This window comes from Hipposideros armiger, unplaced genomic scaffold (genome assembly GCF_001890085.2).
Source record: "Hipposideros armiger isolate ML-2016 unplaced genomic scaffold, ASM189008v1 scaffold_27, whole genome shotgun sequence".
NCBI classification, from domain to species: domain Eukaryota; kingdom Metazoa; phylum Chordata; class Mammalia; order Chiroptera; family Hipposideridae; genus Hipposideros; species Hipposideros armiger.
Genome location: NW_017731377.1, coordinates 686,560 through 703,288, shown reverse-complemented (window position 1 = coordinate 703,288; position 16,729 = coordinate 686,560). Strand labels below are relative to the sequence as shown.

Here is a 16,729-nt window from a genome sequence, read left to right as displayed (position 1 = left end):
CCCCTCCTGCTCAGACCCTCTCTCTGTTGCACCCTCCCGGGGGCCCAGAGTCCCTTTACCTCCCCACATTGACTTGACATTGGGAGCCCATATCTCCTTAATTAAGTCTTGCCCTATAGGACCCTGGAATTTTCTGCCCAAATGGCCTATGCCCATATCCAGCCCTGTACATGTGCCTGTGAACTCGTACTCCCAGAGACTGTACTCAGTGTCTACACCCCAAGGTGGCAAATGGAGGGCTGGTAGTTAGCTTGGGTGTGCCAGCTGGGGCCTCCAAGAGTGTGGGGCTGGGGAGAAAAGCAGAAGGTCAGGCTGCAGGCTCAGGCTGGGAACAGGGAGGCAGGTACTCCTCTACCGTCATGGTGTTCTGATGGGGAGAGCTACAAGTAGTTGGAATTTGAATAGCCTGGCCTTCCAGGCTATTATGAAGCTATATTCATCCCGGTAGAAGAACATATTTTATTTAACAATTTGTCAGCTTCGTTTATAACTTTTTAGCATGATGTCAAAAAAATGGGCAGGCCTCCATTTGTGCTCTTGCTTGGGGTCCGTGAACATTAGAGCCTTTAGAACCAACTTCCCTGTCTTACTTCGGTCGAACGAGTCCCCTCCCCACTCCCTCATGCCTTCCTGGTGCTGTCCACCCTGCACATCACTGTTGGAGGCACCTTTTCCCAAATCTGTACTTTTCTCACATCATTTCCCCTCAGAACCCACCATGGCTCCCCAAGTTCTGCCGGATTCAAAAACTCTCTAGCCTGATGGTAGACAATAAGAATACCATTTTGAACACCACCTATGTCAGGTGTGGTGCCCAGGGTATCTCATATATTGTATTTAAAAAACAACAAGTGCATTGAGATTCAGGAAGCTGCTCACAGGCTAGGCAGTGATGGAGCCAGGATTTGGACCCAGGCTTTTCTGCTCCAAGAGCTGGTGTGCTTTGCATCACATACCTGGCCCCAGCCTATCTTTCTTGCCTTCCCCTCCAACTGTTCCCCTAATCCAGGAGTTGCAAACAGAACTGTCTGCAGGGACCAGTGGAAAAATGTCAGTGAGTAAAGTGACCTTGGTATCGGGGGCTATAGCAGGTCTAGCCCATTTTGGCCAGGCTGGCAATTTGATAAGGTCTTCCCATTTTTCAAGAGAAACTAGAAACATGGAATGTTCTAGAAATATTTACTTGTTTAACATTGTGGGCCAAATACAACACATCTGGGGACCATATATGGTCCATAGACTGCCAGCTTACACCCCTGTCCTGTATAAAGCATCCAGTCCAGTGGAATATGACTTGTCACTGCCCCCAAGACACAGCCTGCCTTTCCTGCTATCATAGCTTTACTCCAGTTGTTCCTCCTACTGCAGTCCCCCCTTCTTTCTCTCCTTTCTCCTCATCCAAATCCCAGTGATCCTTCAGATCTCACTCTGACCCGCCTCCAAGAACCGTGCAGACCTCTCTAGCGTGCTCAAGTTTCCCTCCTCTGAGCATCCACATTTATCAGAGTAGAACATAGTAGTGATGAGGCCTCCCGTTTGCATAGCACTTTCTAGTTCACAGAGTAATTTCGCATACATTATTTTGTTTTAAAGTGGGTCCTCCTGACCAGCTGTGAGTGAGGTTGGTGGAAGGCAGGTTTCATTGTCGAGGGCGGGGTAGGATTCTTGCAGAAAAACAACTGAGGCTCCAGAAGGAAATAGCTGATGTACTCAAGGCTACACAGCTGGTAATAATCTGACCCAGGACTTTTGTCTTCAACAGCTTTAATAAGGCGTAATTTATATGCTGCAAGATTCACCCATTGAAGTGTACAATTCAGTGACCAAGCCAGGGCTTTCAAGCCAATGCCCAGTGCTCATTCTACCACATTACAGTCCACCCCCATCTATTCAACCCTGCATTCCCTGGCACCTAACAGTGCAATACACGTAACTGGGACTCAATGAATGTTTGTGGAACAACCGTTCAACCTTGAACCTGGGCAATTAGAAGATTGGTTTTCTTGTCCTGGGTCATTTTGGGTTTCACCTCTCAGAAATCAAAGGAGCGCTGGAGGTAGAATTTCTTCTTTCAAATTTACACCACCGGGATCTTAGCTTTTCCTGTCTTCTCTTTTCCTTGACCTCCCCTGCCCATAGAAGGTACTTAGTAATAATAGCAACTCTACCGAATCGTGACCTACTATGAACCAGACATTTTGTCAGTATTAATCTCTAAATTCTCATTAATTCTCCATTAATTCTTACATTTTGCAAATATGTATTATTGTCCCCATTTTATAGATAAGAAACTTGAATAACTTTCCCACTGTTTCTTATGTAATTGGCAAGTGGCAAAGCTAAGGTCTAAACAATAAGTCTTTCTGGCTCAAAAATCATGTTCTTATAGCTGACCATTTTGCTTTCCACGTGAAGAGATACCAGCTATAAGCAATGAAGAGAGTAGGGACCATGGTCCCTTGGACTCCATTCCTATATTTTTTGGGGGTAATCTCTCCCAGGCTCTCCCATCTTCCTTCCTCTTCCAGTCAACAAACATCACCATGCTTCTTCCTGGTGCATCATCCTGGCCTCACTGAACATTTCACACCCTGGTTCTTTAATTTCCAAGTCCACCCTCCTTGGCTCAAACTGAAACTGCTCTGAGCCATTCATTTGTCAAAGTTCTTCCAGTGGAATCCTCCAAGTAGCCTTTCTTTCACACTTGATCCTCTTGAACTGAAAGTTTCTTCTCAGGCCTACCTTCCTGTCTTAAAGCTTTGCATTCTCGAAGGGCTGCTGGCTCTTCAGAGGTGACCACCACTCTGCCCCTCCAGTTCTCAGGATCACCACTGCATCTAGCATCTCCCTTTCCCACCTCTCTCTCTTGGTTGCCACTTGGTATGAGTACAGAGAGTTCTGTTTGGCATATCCAAATGTAATTACCATTCAACTTGAATGAGACAAAACTCTACCCTGGCTTTTGGATAAGGGATGTTTTACCAGATAGCTTTCATACATTTATATACTGCTGTCTAAAGTGACCTTTCTCCCCTAGCATTGTCCAGTTCCTCTCTTAGTCTTTACACACACACACACACACACACACACACACACACTGCGCCTTCTTGGCTCAGAATCCACAAATACTTAACTATGTATATTTTTCAAATTTGAGCTTATTTATGTTATTCTTGAGCTTGACTCCGAATGGTTTTCATTCTCTTTCTTTGTTATACAGTTTTCTATGAATTTTGTCTTCAGTTTGTCTTTTGTGTACATTCCCAGCAGTGCTTTCCGTTTTCTGATTTGGGTTTTCAGCATCAGTCAGGCCTGTTGAAATCTGTCTGTGGCTTTGAAAGCAACAGAGAACTTAGATATCAGAGAAAGGAGGCATACCAGGAGGGGGAAAAGGAACCAGAGAGGGAAGACATACCAGGAGAGGAAAGATAACTAGAAAGGGGAGGAATACAAGGAGGCAGAAAGGTTTCCAGAGAGGGGAAGCACATCTGGAGGGGGGAAGGTACAAGCAAAGGCCTGAAGGCAGAACTCTCCAGCCATATTCAGAGTGTTCGCTAGATGGTCGTTTATAGACTCACAGAACATTTTAGAGCGATAATAGGTCTCTGAAATCATCTAGTCCACGCCTCTTGTTTTGTAATTGAGAACCCTGAGGCTCAGAAATTTGCCCAAGTCAAATCTCGAGCCAGTGGCCTAGCTGGAACTAGAAAACACATCTCTCGATTCATGAACACAAATTGGCAAAGCAAATTTATCTGTGGGCTACATTTTTGAGGGAAAAAAAATGCCACCTAGTAGATTAGCGAGTCCAGTTCAACAAATGTTTATAAAGGGCTGGTGTAATGTTGTGGAGTCTTGGATTCCAGGCTCAAACACTGGGACTTGGGCTTCTAGCAAATAAGGATGTGATAGAGCTGTTGAGTATCTCTGATGAGAGCAACATGTAAATAGTGTTTCTTCTCAATCAAAGCATGGGCTGGGCAGCGACTCCCTGGGCGGGTTGTATGGCACTCTGTCATTTCGCTTTCCACATCTGATTCTGCTGGGAAGGAAGTGGACAGCATGCTGTGAAAATTAGCAGTTGCACCCAGCCTCGCCCACAACCCCCTTTGCCCTTGAGGCTCAGAGCAAAGCTGACCTTGAAGGTCAGAACTGCACTCCTGGGCCCCAGTTTTCTCAGCGGTGAAATGGAGCTGACAATCTCTGCCCTGTGTACGTGCTCAGGGTGGTGGAGAGGATGCAGCAATGAGGTAAGTAAGAGAGCTTGCAAAAGTGTAAAGGTAATATGGTCCAGTGTCCCAGTGACATCAGGGAAATGGAACTAGAGCAATTAATTGAGTGACTCCACCTCCTTCAGCCACCCGGGGATTAGCCTGATTCTGGGGGTGTGTTTACATTACCATTTTGGTCACTATTTTGCTGGCATCAGGCCCACTTCATCAGCTATCAAGAGAATTTGTTCTTGGCAGGTCACTATCCAGATTCCAGCACACACGAGTCCCCCACCCCATCACTAGTTCCAGGATCTGGGAAGAGAGAACAGATTGCTTTTTCCTCCCTGTGGGCTGGTTCCCAGAAGAAGCCTGGTATTTCTCCCAAATACTGGGTCACATATCCTTTGTTCTGTTCTAAAGATGCTTCCAGCTGGAACAGCTCATGGGCAGCCTGGGTGAGGGCAGAACTGCCCTGGGAGGAGCATGGTGGAGTGGGCTAGACTAGTGGACAGGCTCTGAAAGGGGGCCCTGGGTACAGAGGTTTCACTCCCCATGCCCCCTCTAGGAGGTGGGCAGGAAAGAGAAGCTGGCATACCAGACCAGAAGCACAGTAGTGGGGGGGTCCAGGGCTGTTTATCCCAACTGAGCTCCATACTCTGGCCTGCTCCAGTGGTAAAAAAAGATAAGAAAATGACAGTGTACAGAGCTGAGAAGTTAAAAAGCTTACCTGGGTACCACTGGAACCACTGATACCATAATGGCTTCTATGAGTGCCCCCAAATCATTCTTTAAATCTCTACGTGTGACAGCTGTTATGTGAGGCTCAGGGCCGCAGAGGGGGGGTCCAGACCTAGAGAGAGGCTGGTTCTCCTTGGGCTCCATAGTCCAAAGTGAGTGATAGTGCCCCATGAATGGGCATAGTGATGGCTCCGAGCATCCAGTGATTTGCGGGGCTCTGTCCTGGTGCCTAAGAGATCAGAAGGCTGTGCAGAGATGAGCTCCAGGGTTAAGAGGGATGGCACACTTAGAAAGGAAAGGATTCGGGGGCACCGCAAGGAGAATGTTTCTGCTGAGCTGGAAGAGAGCTGGTGTCCAGAAGAAGGGGTCACTTGGGAATGACCAGTAGGGGTCTCCAACAGAGGGGGCCGTGGCACGTTGTCCTGTGAGGGATCTGAGCTCATTTGATACTGACAGGATTAATCAACAGCAGTGCTCACAGTGGGCTGAAGAGAGGGAGATAAGGAGGCTTCTAAAAAGGCTGGGAGCAAGACCTTGATGAGCTTGATGGCAGTGAGGAAGGAGGTAGAGACATGACACGAGAATCGCCTCAATGACAAGCGCCTCGCAAAGTAACAGAGGGAACGGAGGAGTCACAAAGCAAGCTTGAGATTTTTAGAGAGAATGACAAAATGTCAGATCCCAGGAATGCATTACCTATGGGTAGCAATGATTTGAAGAAATGCTTGGTCCTCAGAGCTCCAGGCAGCCTGGCCCCAGGAGACTCAGAACTGGCCACATTTTAGGCTCCTGTGCATCTGTTGTGTTGGGTCAGTACCACTTGAGGACATGACTAAGGATTGGAAATCAGCACCCACCTTTACTGCCCACCCCAACTTTTCCCCAGTTAATCTCTAGTAAAGACCCCCCACTAACCACTTACTTGTGTCATTAAAACTATAAAACTATGTCCATGCACAGGATGTTTTCCAGACCTGACTCTTCCTGAATGACCCAGCCAAGCTCAGCAGGGTGATTTCAGGGGTAGCTTAGAATCCCCAATCCTTGTACACAGTCATCAAAGAATAGTTCTGATGAAGCATTATGAAAAGTGGGGTACAGATGGTCAAGGATGGCCTTGCTACTCAAAGGTTACCAAGCCCCTTTATAAACAGGTGGCATTTAATCCACTTACTCCTCACTACAAATGCCTAAGGAAGGAATCTTTACTTAGATTTTATAGAACCAGGACCTGAACCCAAGATGCTCCACATCCATACTCAACCCCCACTTTCCAAGTGATAGCTGCCATCCTGATGCCCCTCCATCAGGGTTGTTCTGCTGGGCGGCATCGTTCCCTTGCAAGAATTACTCTTGGGAAGATCCATAAGTTGAGTCACACTGGAATCAGGGTGAATAGGACAAATTGGAGTGCATGGTCCATTGTATGCTTGACTCTTTCAATTCCTGGAGAGCTTTGTTCCCCATGGGGAGGGGTGGAGGGAGCAGAGGAGCATGAAAAGGGGTGGGGTACACTGGGGAGGGAGGTCTAGCCCAGTGGCAGCTCATGGAATGCAGAGATGGAATGCACCTCTCTCAATTCCCTTTCTGCAGCCTTGCCCTGGCCGGGAGATTGCTGGCATGGGAGTTGGGAAGCTCATGTGCTTCTTTACTATGTCTTTCCTTTGCTGTATAATCTTAAGTATGTTCCAAAAGGGCTGTGTGTCTCAGTGCTGTCATCTGAAAACTGGGATCATTATGGCCAGTCTGACTTTGCTTTTTTCTTCATAGAAAACCGGAAGATGGCTGCAAAACCCAGTCCTCCTTAAATGATTTGTGTAACTCGTCCATTTTTAAATTGTTGATTACTTTTTCTCTGTGCATGTGCCATTGAATTATTAAACAGCTGTCAACTTTGATGAGGGTCTGGGGACAGTGCCAACTTTTGGAATGTATCAGTACATCTTGATCTTGGCCTCTTCGTTGTTTTGTATGTATTAACACACTCTGATCTCATATACCAATTCATTCATCAAATATTTATCGTGCAGAACATTACTGCTATGCTGTGAGTATACATGTTTTGGTTTCCTAGGGCTGCCATAACAAAGTACCACAAACTTGGTGGCTTAAAACAACAGAAATTTATTCTCTCACAGTTCTGGAGGCTGGAGATCTGAAATCAAGGGGTCCACAAGGGGTCCATACACCCTCCGAAAGCTTAAGGATGCTTCTTGGTCTCTGACAAACTTTTGAAAGTTTCCTTGGCATTCCTTGGCTTGTAGACACATCACTCCAATATCTGCCTCCTTCACCATGTGGTATTCTCCTCATGTGTCTGTCTGTGCTTTCTCTTCTTATAACGACACCAGTCATTGGGTTAGGGCCCACTCTACTCCAGAATGACCTTATGTTAACTAATTACATCTGCAAAGATTTTGTTTCCAAATAAGGTCATATTCTGTGGTTCTGGGTGGACATGAGTTTTGGGGGGACCCTCTTCAACCCAGTTCAGTACAGTCTGGCATTTTCCTTGGTTCTTTTTTTCTCTCACAAAGCCGCAAGAGTGGAGAGCTTAGAGTCTGGATTTTCACAGCTGGAACAAGGATGTCAAGGATGTAGTCCTGTCTCAGGGAGCTGGCAATTTTGTTAGGAAAAAGAGAACACATACACCTATGGCTACAGGACAAGGCAGTGTGAGTTAAATGTCAAATGGTACCAAGTGCATGTGTTCAAACAGGCCATGCCCACTTCCAGCCAGAATGATGGATCGGAGAAGGCTTGGCCAAAAAGGGGGTGGTGAATGTCCTAGGGTGATGGGGAGCAGGTCACTATAGCAGATTGACTCCCCAGCTCACCAGCCCAGGAACAGCAGGCTTCAGTGGTGGGAAGGTTTATTTTGCATTCTGGGAATGGCAAGATGTCTAGGGTGATGAGTGAGGCAAGAGTGACCAGGGACCAGACAGCCTTGAGTTAGAACCCTAGCTCCTTCACTTGCTAGCTGGCTGTGTGGTCGCAGACGAGTAACTTCAACATCCAGTGTTGTTGTGGGGACTGAACCCAATCACAGATGCTAGAATTCCTGCCATGCTTGAGTCTCGCCCTGGAAGGAAGCCCCCGCTCAGGAGAAATTAGAAACGTCTTCTTCCATTCAGGTGCTTCAGCCAGAAACCTGAACACAATCCTGGCTGCCTCCCCTGCCTTCACCTATGTTTCACCAAGGTCTGTCTCTCCTACTTCCAAACAGCTGCTCACATCCCTCCTGACCGCCACTTCCCTCATTCAGGGCTCCAGCACCTCTCACCTGGGGTGCAGCCTCCTCCCTGGCCTCCCTGTCTCTGCTTTCCCTCCTGTTCTGATCCATTTTCCAACACGGCAGCCCGAGTGGTATTTCTTGTGTGCAAACCTGATCACGCTCTTCTCTCAGGTTCCTCCTGTGGGATCTGGTGCCCTCAGGATCAAGTCCAGCAACTTAGGCTGGACCTCCAGGACCCTCCACTTTCTCACCCTTCTTATCCCATCATGTGCCCCCAGCTTCTGACACCATTATGGCTCATGTATCTCTTTTTTTAAGCTCTTACAGGGACTGTTCGCTTTGCCTGGAGCTCCCCCCCATTTCACTGTGTCTTAGTTTGTTCAGGTTGCTATAACAACATACCACAGACTGGGTGGCTTAAACAGCAGGTATTTCCTTCTCAGAGTTCTGGAGGCTAGAAGTCTGAGGTCAGGGCACTGGCATGGTGAGAGCCCTCTTCCTGGTTTGCAGACAGCTGCCTTCTTGCTGTGTCCTCATCTGGCAGAGAAAGCATGCTCACCAGCCAGAGGGAGGGAGGGAGAGAAATCTCTGGTGTCACTTTTTACAAGGGCACTAATCCCATCATGAGAGCTGTGCCCTCATGACCTCAACTAACCCTAATTACCTCCCAAAGTCCCCACCTCCAAGTACCATCACATTGGGGGCAGGGCTCCAACATATGCATTTAGGGGACACACAGACATTTAGTTCATCACATACTCCTACTCCTCCCTTTACTTAGTCATTTTCTGTTCTGCCTTGAGATTTCGCTTTGGATGTTACTTCTTCCAGGAAGCTTTCCCTGATACCCCTACCACACACACACAAGACTGGGCAAGGTGGAGCTGCTGGCTGACTCTAAAGCATCATGCTGCCCCTTCCTCTCTCTAGGAGGGAGTTTGCGTTTCCTCTGCAAGCAGCCTGCTCCAGAAAGCCACCTTCTAATTTTGGTGCTGTTTGTAATCCTTTCAGGACCACCCGGCCCCAAAGGTGATCAGGGTGACGAAGGGAAGGAAGGCGAGCCTGGAATCCCTGGATTACCTGGACTTCGAGGTAATGGGGAGGGTCCTGGGCCATACTAGGAAGGGGAGGGGCCCCCAACCCATCCCTGACCCTCTGCTTTCTCATTGGTATCAGAGGTGGGGTTCCCTGGGATAATGCCCAGTCAACTCAGCCTCAAATGCCCTGTTCTGTTAAGAGACTGATAGGTTGTTGGTGTAACAATAGGATGGAACAAATACTTTTTCACAGAAGGGACCAAGATTTGAAGGAAAGGGGTGCATGAGAGGCTCATTGCTCCCTGAAGCCACTTCCCACCCTAGGAGTCAGGGTCCATGTGACCAGGGCCTTCAGAAGGAATTGTGGGTGTCCCGCCATCTGGACCAAACCTCCAATTATGGTATGGCCGCCCCACCTCAGTGTTTCCTGAATCGCCAGGCACCTGATGCCCCCACCTTCTGCTGAACCTGTGCAGATCAATAAACACCTGCCCCTCCCCTAACTTCCCCATCCTGCTACACATGCTAGTGACAGACCTTAAGATCCAGTGACTGGTGAGGAGGATGCTATTTAGGCTTCTGGAAAGAGTCCTCCCTTAACGTCATCAATAGGTTCTGTGACTTGAAGCAAAACAACATATAACAAAACCTTTGACCATAGGCTAATTGATACAAACAAGAGTTAAGCTCCTATGGCATCTCCTCAATGTTATAGTGAAACGATGTTGAATGAAACAACATCATTCTAGGAACTGCTGTATATTCTTTGATTCGTTGTCTAGGGAAATTCCTGTTCCATTATTCTTTGTGTCCCAGTCTGTCCATTCCTGAGCCTCTACTGTGAACAGTATTTATCTAGGAGAGTGCAGAGTCTTCTGAATAATGTAAGAAAAGGAGGTTTATCAGGGGAAGGTGCCTGCTTATTTATATCAGGAATCATACCTCCAAATCATCTCCTTCCTAAATCTCTAAAGAGGTTGCCAACAGGAGAGGAAACAGAGGCTGGTAGAGGGACAGCCCACAGCCTAGCCTCCACTTTTTGCCTCCCCTTCTCAGGGGAGCTCCCTAAATTCAAAATGGAGGATACCCAAGGGCTCTCAGTGCTGTGAAACCTCATTTTGTGCCTTAGTACGTTATAGGATGTGCCCTGGGCACTTCCTGCCCTAGATCCACAGTTCTGCGGCAACGGGCCTTTGGACTCTGCAAACTTTGTGTTAGGGAGCAAAAACAGAAATTAAGCCCTTCTCTGAGGTCCTGCCACCCCCCTGGGGCTACCTTTCCTCTGGAAGAATAATTAGTGGGAGACAGTTTTTCCATGTCTCAGAAAAAAGCCCAAAGAAAACCAACTAGCAGTCAAAGCAGGAAAGAACAATTAACGTTAATTAAGGCTGCTCTGCTCTGCAGAGATAACTGTGGGCTTAGGTCAGGCCCCTGGGGGGCCAGGCCTGTCACTGGGTCGGAAGCATTTGTTGACCCTGGCTCTCCCTGGTGACACGCAGCGGGTGGCTATGGGGCCTCATTTTTCAGGAACCCTGGGGCCTGATCTGGTAGCTGGCCATCCATCCCATTTACTGACTTCCTCCCTCCTCCTCAGCCTAGGATCCCCATCTCAACGCTTTCCTGTGTTTGCCACCAGGAAGGGACATTTTTTTTGGTTGTTTTTTTTTTTTTTCCCCCTTAAATAGGATGGGGAGCTATTTCATCTTCCTCCCACCCTAAGTCCCAGGAAGCCCTTTTCATCAGCATGAGATGAAGCTGACTGACCATGGTTTTTTAGTTCAGAAAGACCAGGGCTCAGATCCTGCCTCCAACACCCTCTGCTGTGTGACAGGTTACTTAATCTCTGGGCCTCAGTTTCCTCATTTGTAACACAGGTGAAATAATACTTACCTCAGTTTACTGTGAGGATTACATAAGATGCTTTATGCAAAGCATCCAGAACAGTGCCTGGCACATAGAAAATGTTCCCCCAAAATGTTTGCCAAATCTAAATGTCCAGCACAGCTAGAGGTAAAGGGGCATCTCCCATATGGGTTTGGCACCACCACCATCACTTACAATAGAATTGGATCTTTTGCGGGGTGGAGTCCAGCCTAACTAGATAAAAGGTACTAATGGGGAAGGTTTGTGCTGACTTTTGGGACACTGTTTTTGCAGCATCTCTAAATTACCTGAGAAGAATCAGGAAGCAAAGGTAATGGGAGGATATATTATGGTTGATGTTGACCACTGAGCCAGACAATGACCACTAGGGGCCCTTCCAGTTCTGAGTCTCAGGCTCCCCAATTTGTCTCTTGTCTCCCCAGGTCTGCCAGGAGAGAGAGGAACCCCAGGACTGCCTGGCCCCAAAGGCGATGATGGAGAGCCGGGAGCTACAGGAGCAATGGGCATGCGTGGGTTCAAAGGTAGTCATGAATCTCAGAGCACCCTCACTCCCTGCTAGCCCCTGGGCACCAGCATGGGCATTGGAGTTGGTGGACCGGATTCATATCCTGCCTCTGCCACTGACCAGCTGAGTGACCTTGGGCAAGTCACGTAACCTCGTCGTTAAACATCAGTTTCTTCATCCAAAAACTAGAAATCCCCATGATACCATATTGCATAGGGCTGTCATGAGAATTAAATGGAATGTACATGTGTGAAAACACTTTGTAAATTCTAAAGTGCTGTAGACGTGCAAGGGAAACCCAGTGTTACTACTGGTTGCATCTCAGAGGAAGCCAAGCCAGGAGAAACACAGAGGCTGCAGACCCAGGGCAGCTACCTCCTCTCCAGTACTGCCAGAGCCTCACAGTCCATCGTATTCTTTTAATTCCCCAAACAGTTCAAGCTTTAATCAAGTCTCAGCTTTACATTGCCAATAGTGTTTCTTCTGATATTTTTTCCTAGTGATAGTTACCTTGTTCTTTTTTAGGAGAGCCCATTTTATAATCAGTCCCCATCTTTCCATGTTCATTTCAAGAGCACCTAAACCTGCTATCATCATTGCAGAAGAAGATGAGGAAATCTCTTTCCCCAGGCTTGGCCTTTACACTTGTTAAAATAAAATCTAAGAAAAACATTTTATTAATCATTCCCAGCCCATGTCCAGGATGGTGTCTTAATCTTGCATCACTGGGAATTTTATTCTACTTTCCGGCTGGTGATTAAACAGACTGAAATTTTTTTCCTTTTATGATCCACATTTTTTTTAAAAAAAATTGATTTTAAAGCAGATTACAAATGCAGCACATGCTTGTTGAAAAAAATTTATTTTTTTAAAAAGATTTTATTGGGGAATTGGGGGAGGGGAACAGTGTTGGGGACTTGGGAAGGGGAACAGACAAGCTGTTGTCCTTTTTGTTCTTCAGTCTAGTTGTGGAGGATGTCGCTTCACTGGCCCATGTAGGTATTATCATTGCGCTCTTCCTGGGTGAGGCAGTCGCTCACTGGCCATTGGACGGCCGCTCTCGGCGGCTGACAGCTACTCAGGGTAGCTCACGGCAGCCCACTGCAGCAGGGGCTGTAGCCTATGCCATTGTGAGCGACTCACGGCAGTCCAGCTCCAGGTTGAGCTGTTGTTCACCATCTTAGCTGGCACAGCGTCACTGGCCCTCATGTGGAATCCAAACCAGGGCCCTGCAGCTCAGAGCTGGCATCCCAAGCCAACTCTTAACCAACACGCCACTCGGCCCGCCCCCGCTTGTTGAAAAAATTTAACAATACAGGAGTGTAGAAAGTATAAAGTAAAAAGTGATACCCCTTCCCTTCTGTCTGTTAAGCTCTTCCTCTTTAGAATAACTACTGTAAACAGTTTGGAGCATACCCTGCCAGACTTTTTTCTCAGCCCATTCATATTTACCTATAGTATGGCTGCCTTTGTTTTTTTCAAAGCTGGGATCACGCTTGGCGTTTTTCCCTGGAACTTTCTGGCTTGCTTTTTTTCACCAGACAGTATGCCATAGGCTTTTGATTTGCAGACATCTTTCTGAAGTTCCTTGGAATAGAATTCACTGGTCATTTTAACGCCGACTTTAGTGGTGTCAGGACCTACTACTTCCTTGCAGAGTGAGATGCTAGCTGGGAAAAGAGTTCTTTTAACCACAGCCTGGAAAGGAAATTCCACAATTCCCCGGGAACTTTCCCTTATGTTTTATAGCCTCCCCCACTGGTAAATCTGCCTGACATACAACCTTCGTCTCTCCCTGTATAACTGAAGACCCTCTCTCCTTTTCTCTTCATATGCTTATTAGAGCAAACTTTAATGTGCACTTCTAAAACCTTAACTATTTAATAGGAATATCTTTGCTTTGCTCCTTCCTGCTGAATACCACATACTCCTTTAGTCTGTGCAGGTCTGCTCATCTAGGCATTAATGGGGAGGGGAAGGTAAGAATCTGCTCAGCTGGGCCCCTCCTCCTTCCGGGAGTGAACCAGAACAGGCAGCATAACTGCTCAAGCTCTCCTGCTGTGCCCTCCAGGGCTACAGGTTCGTGCCTGAGGTTCTCTCTGGTCTTGGGTTGATAAGTCTCCTGCAGATAATACTTTGTGGAGCACTAGGATTTATTTCCACTTCTAATGCCAGTTTTCCTCCTCTGTTTCAGGCGACCGAGGCCCAAAAGGAGAAAAAGGAGAGAAAGGAGACAGGGCGGGAGATACCAGTAAGAAAATTCTGTTCCCTGGATTCTGTGGGAAATTGGGCTGTGTCAGCACAGGTGTTGCTATTGCCCAAACAGCCTCACAGGTTTGGGGCCCAGAAGCTTGATCTGTGGGCCAGGGCTTCAGTGTCAATGGAGTCCCCTACCCGTTTCAGAGCTCTGCTGGTCCAACAAGAGATAAGTGTACTCCAGGCCTCTAGCTGCATTTCCAAATGTGGTCTAAGCCCAGTGGTTGTGTGGAAGGACCTGGAGGCAAGCTGCCTGTGCTCCCTTCCGGCTGCCTCACTAAACTAGCTGTATAATACCTGTGCCTGAGCTTTCTCATCTACAGAATGGGGATAAGAAGAATCTTTACTTCATAGGATCATTGTGAGCATTAAATGAGTTAATCCACATAAAGTGCTTATTACAGTGTCTGAAAATGTGGTTAGGATTCAGTAAGTGTATGTTATTATTATTCTATGTAATACATCAATTCAGACATACTTCCGAAACTCATTGGAGATGCTTGCTAAAATTCAGCTACTGGCTTCATTGAAACACGTAACTTCCCTGGGTACCTATGTGGGAAACGTGTAGAGGCAAAGCAGAATGCCTTTGGTTTTCCTCCTGTGCCACTAACTGAGCATAGAAGTGAGAGATCTCAGGATCTGGCAGACCACCAAGTCTAGGAATGGGTATCTTTCTGACAAGGGTCCTTCCTAAGATGGGGAGCCAGTTTATCTAGTTAACACCCTTTTCTAGGGTTTATTTTCCCCCTGTCCCAAAGGACTACATGAAGAACCTTGGAGAAATTGCCAGGGAAGAATGAATCTCTTAGCCAAGATGAAGTGAATAGCATCTCCTAGCCAAGTTGCCAAAAAAAAAAAATACCAGCATCTAATATGTGTCGGGCTTTGAAATGCTGCCACCCTGTGTGAGGCATAAGCAGATTATCACCTTCTAGGGCATCTGTGCTCTGGTCTTGGCTTTCTAGGGAGACTGGGCTGGGAAGAGCACCTGCCTCCAGGTTCTGCTGTAGACACGCAGGGATGCCTAGCTCAACAGATTCATACTTTGGACCCAGATCAAGGGTTTCCCTTGGATTGATCTTCTTTGGTTTCAGTAGGTCCTTAAAATGACACCTTTATCCCAGTTATGCAGGACCAGAAGGAGACCTCACTCCTGAGTAGTTAGGGCCCTGTCTCAAGGTCTCCTGAAACTTTAACTTGCCTTCCCCTTCCTTCGCCCTGCCCTTTCCTGGGGCAGTGATTAAGGATCAAACTGGAAAAGTGTACATGACAGCGCTTTGTCACCCTAAAGTGATGGACATACCTGAGGACAAGGTATGCCTACGCTTGCTCTGGACTCCACATCCCACCTCACTGTAGATGCCGTAATCCACAAAGCCGTATATGTATTCTCTAGAGTCCCTTTCAAGGGCAGCCAAAGGCTAAACTAGGAGTATCCCCGCTAGATGAGATCTGTTGGACCCTGCAGGAGCCAAAAGGAAAGTTTTGATGGCAAAGGAAGGGAGTCTGGATATGATCTAGGACATCTGCGACATATCTGAGTCACATTTATGCATTGGGCTGGGCACCATACTTTGTCTTTGGGTTGCTGCCTTCTCCTGCTCTCTTTGTTGACTGCACTCTGATGGCATGCTGCCAAAGTAGCTGAGAAGGACTGCGGCATTTAGCTGTGTGAAGTAAACAATTCCTGATGGGGTGGCAGGAAGGGAGGAACTGTGGAAAGATGACCTTTAGAGGGAGATCAGAAACACTGCCCACATCCCCCAGGGGTGCTTGTCAGGAACTCTTTGGCAACTGTTCTTCAGCCGACTTGAGAGGAGAGAGGAGGCCTGTGCTCGCTGAGCCTGGGGAGAGGTGGTGGTCATGTCACCATTAATCCCAAGGATGCTTTCATCACTGTTTAACTCGCCTCCGTGGGCCCAGCGGTCTGGGCTCTGCACTTAGATTGGGCTCTGAGGCTGGGGGCACAGAATGCAAGGTGGGGGAGCTGAGCCAGAGTGGTACGGGGCTCTCTCAGGCATGTGTGGGGAGCTTGGGGGAAAGGCATCAAACCCACTTGGCCCTGGCGCCTATTGACAACTGAGAAAGAGGCTGATGTAAGTACGCTCTGGACAGCCCCTCCTCCGGGACTGCTGGCATCCTTTCCTGCCCTGAAGAGGCCACACCCGCACTGGAGCCCAGAGGCCGGACAACAGCCCTTGCACAAAGCTCCAAGCTTCTCCTTCCTGCCTGCAGACAAGATCCAAAAATGTCACCATCGGCACTGCACGGGGGAACTAAGGTGCCTCAGCAGAGATAGCTCCATCATGGGGAGGTTTTCTTCAGCATGTGGAGAAACACAGGAGATACACAGGAATTGTAGAACAACAAAACTGGAGGCCAGGCATCCGTCTCCCCATTTTCAGAGGCCTCGAGTGGAAGGCTGACACTTGCTCCCAAGGCAAAGGCAGAGGCAGAACCAAAGACCTTGTCCTCTGACTTCTCTGATTCTGGAACAAGAGCTTAGGCCCCTGGTCTTGAAGAGTAGGGCTGGGCTCCTTAAAACTCCTAGTGATTCCCTTACCTAGAGATATGGATTTAAGGGTGTGTGGCTGAAGTGGGGAGGGTGGGCATGGCAGCAATTCAGGGCTGAGAGCTGAGCCTTCCCATGGCCTCTATTCACTCCCTGGCCTGCCTCTAACCACATCAAACCCACGCTGTGTTCAGACTCCTGGTTAGGTTTCCAAGGAACTCCAGACCCAGAGGCATTAACTGGATCCGAGACTGAGGCTCTGAGGAGGAAGCCAAGGATGTCTTTCAGAAAAGTACAGAAATTGTGACCCATGCTGAGTGCCCACTTCTGGGGGGTGAGGTGGGG

At 47.8% G+C, this 16,729-nt stretch overlaps 1 protein-coding gene across 2 annotated transcripts in view; it reads left to right on the top strand.

The window, feature by feature from the left end:
* The window catches only part of SCARA5 (scavenger receptor class A member 5), a 103,778-nt gene that overhangs the window by 64,864 nt on the left and 22,185 nt on the right, over positions 1 to 16,729 (top strand). For both annotated transcript variants that reach the window (XM_019636108.1, XM_019636109.1), the window contains exons 5-7: positions 9,199 to 9,279; positions 11,531 to 11,629; positions 13,808 to 13,864. In XM_019636108.1, the coding sequence (XP_019491653.1) occupies positions 9,199 to 9,279; positions 11,531 to 11,629; positions 13,808 to 13,864 (237 nt within the window). The remainder of the gene's footprint in view (positions 1 to 9,198; positions 9,280 to 11,530; positions 11,630 to 13,807; positions 13,865 to 16,729) is intronic.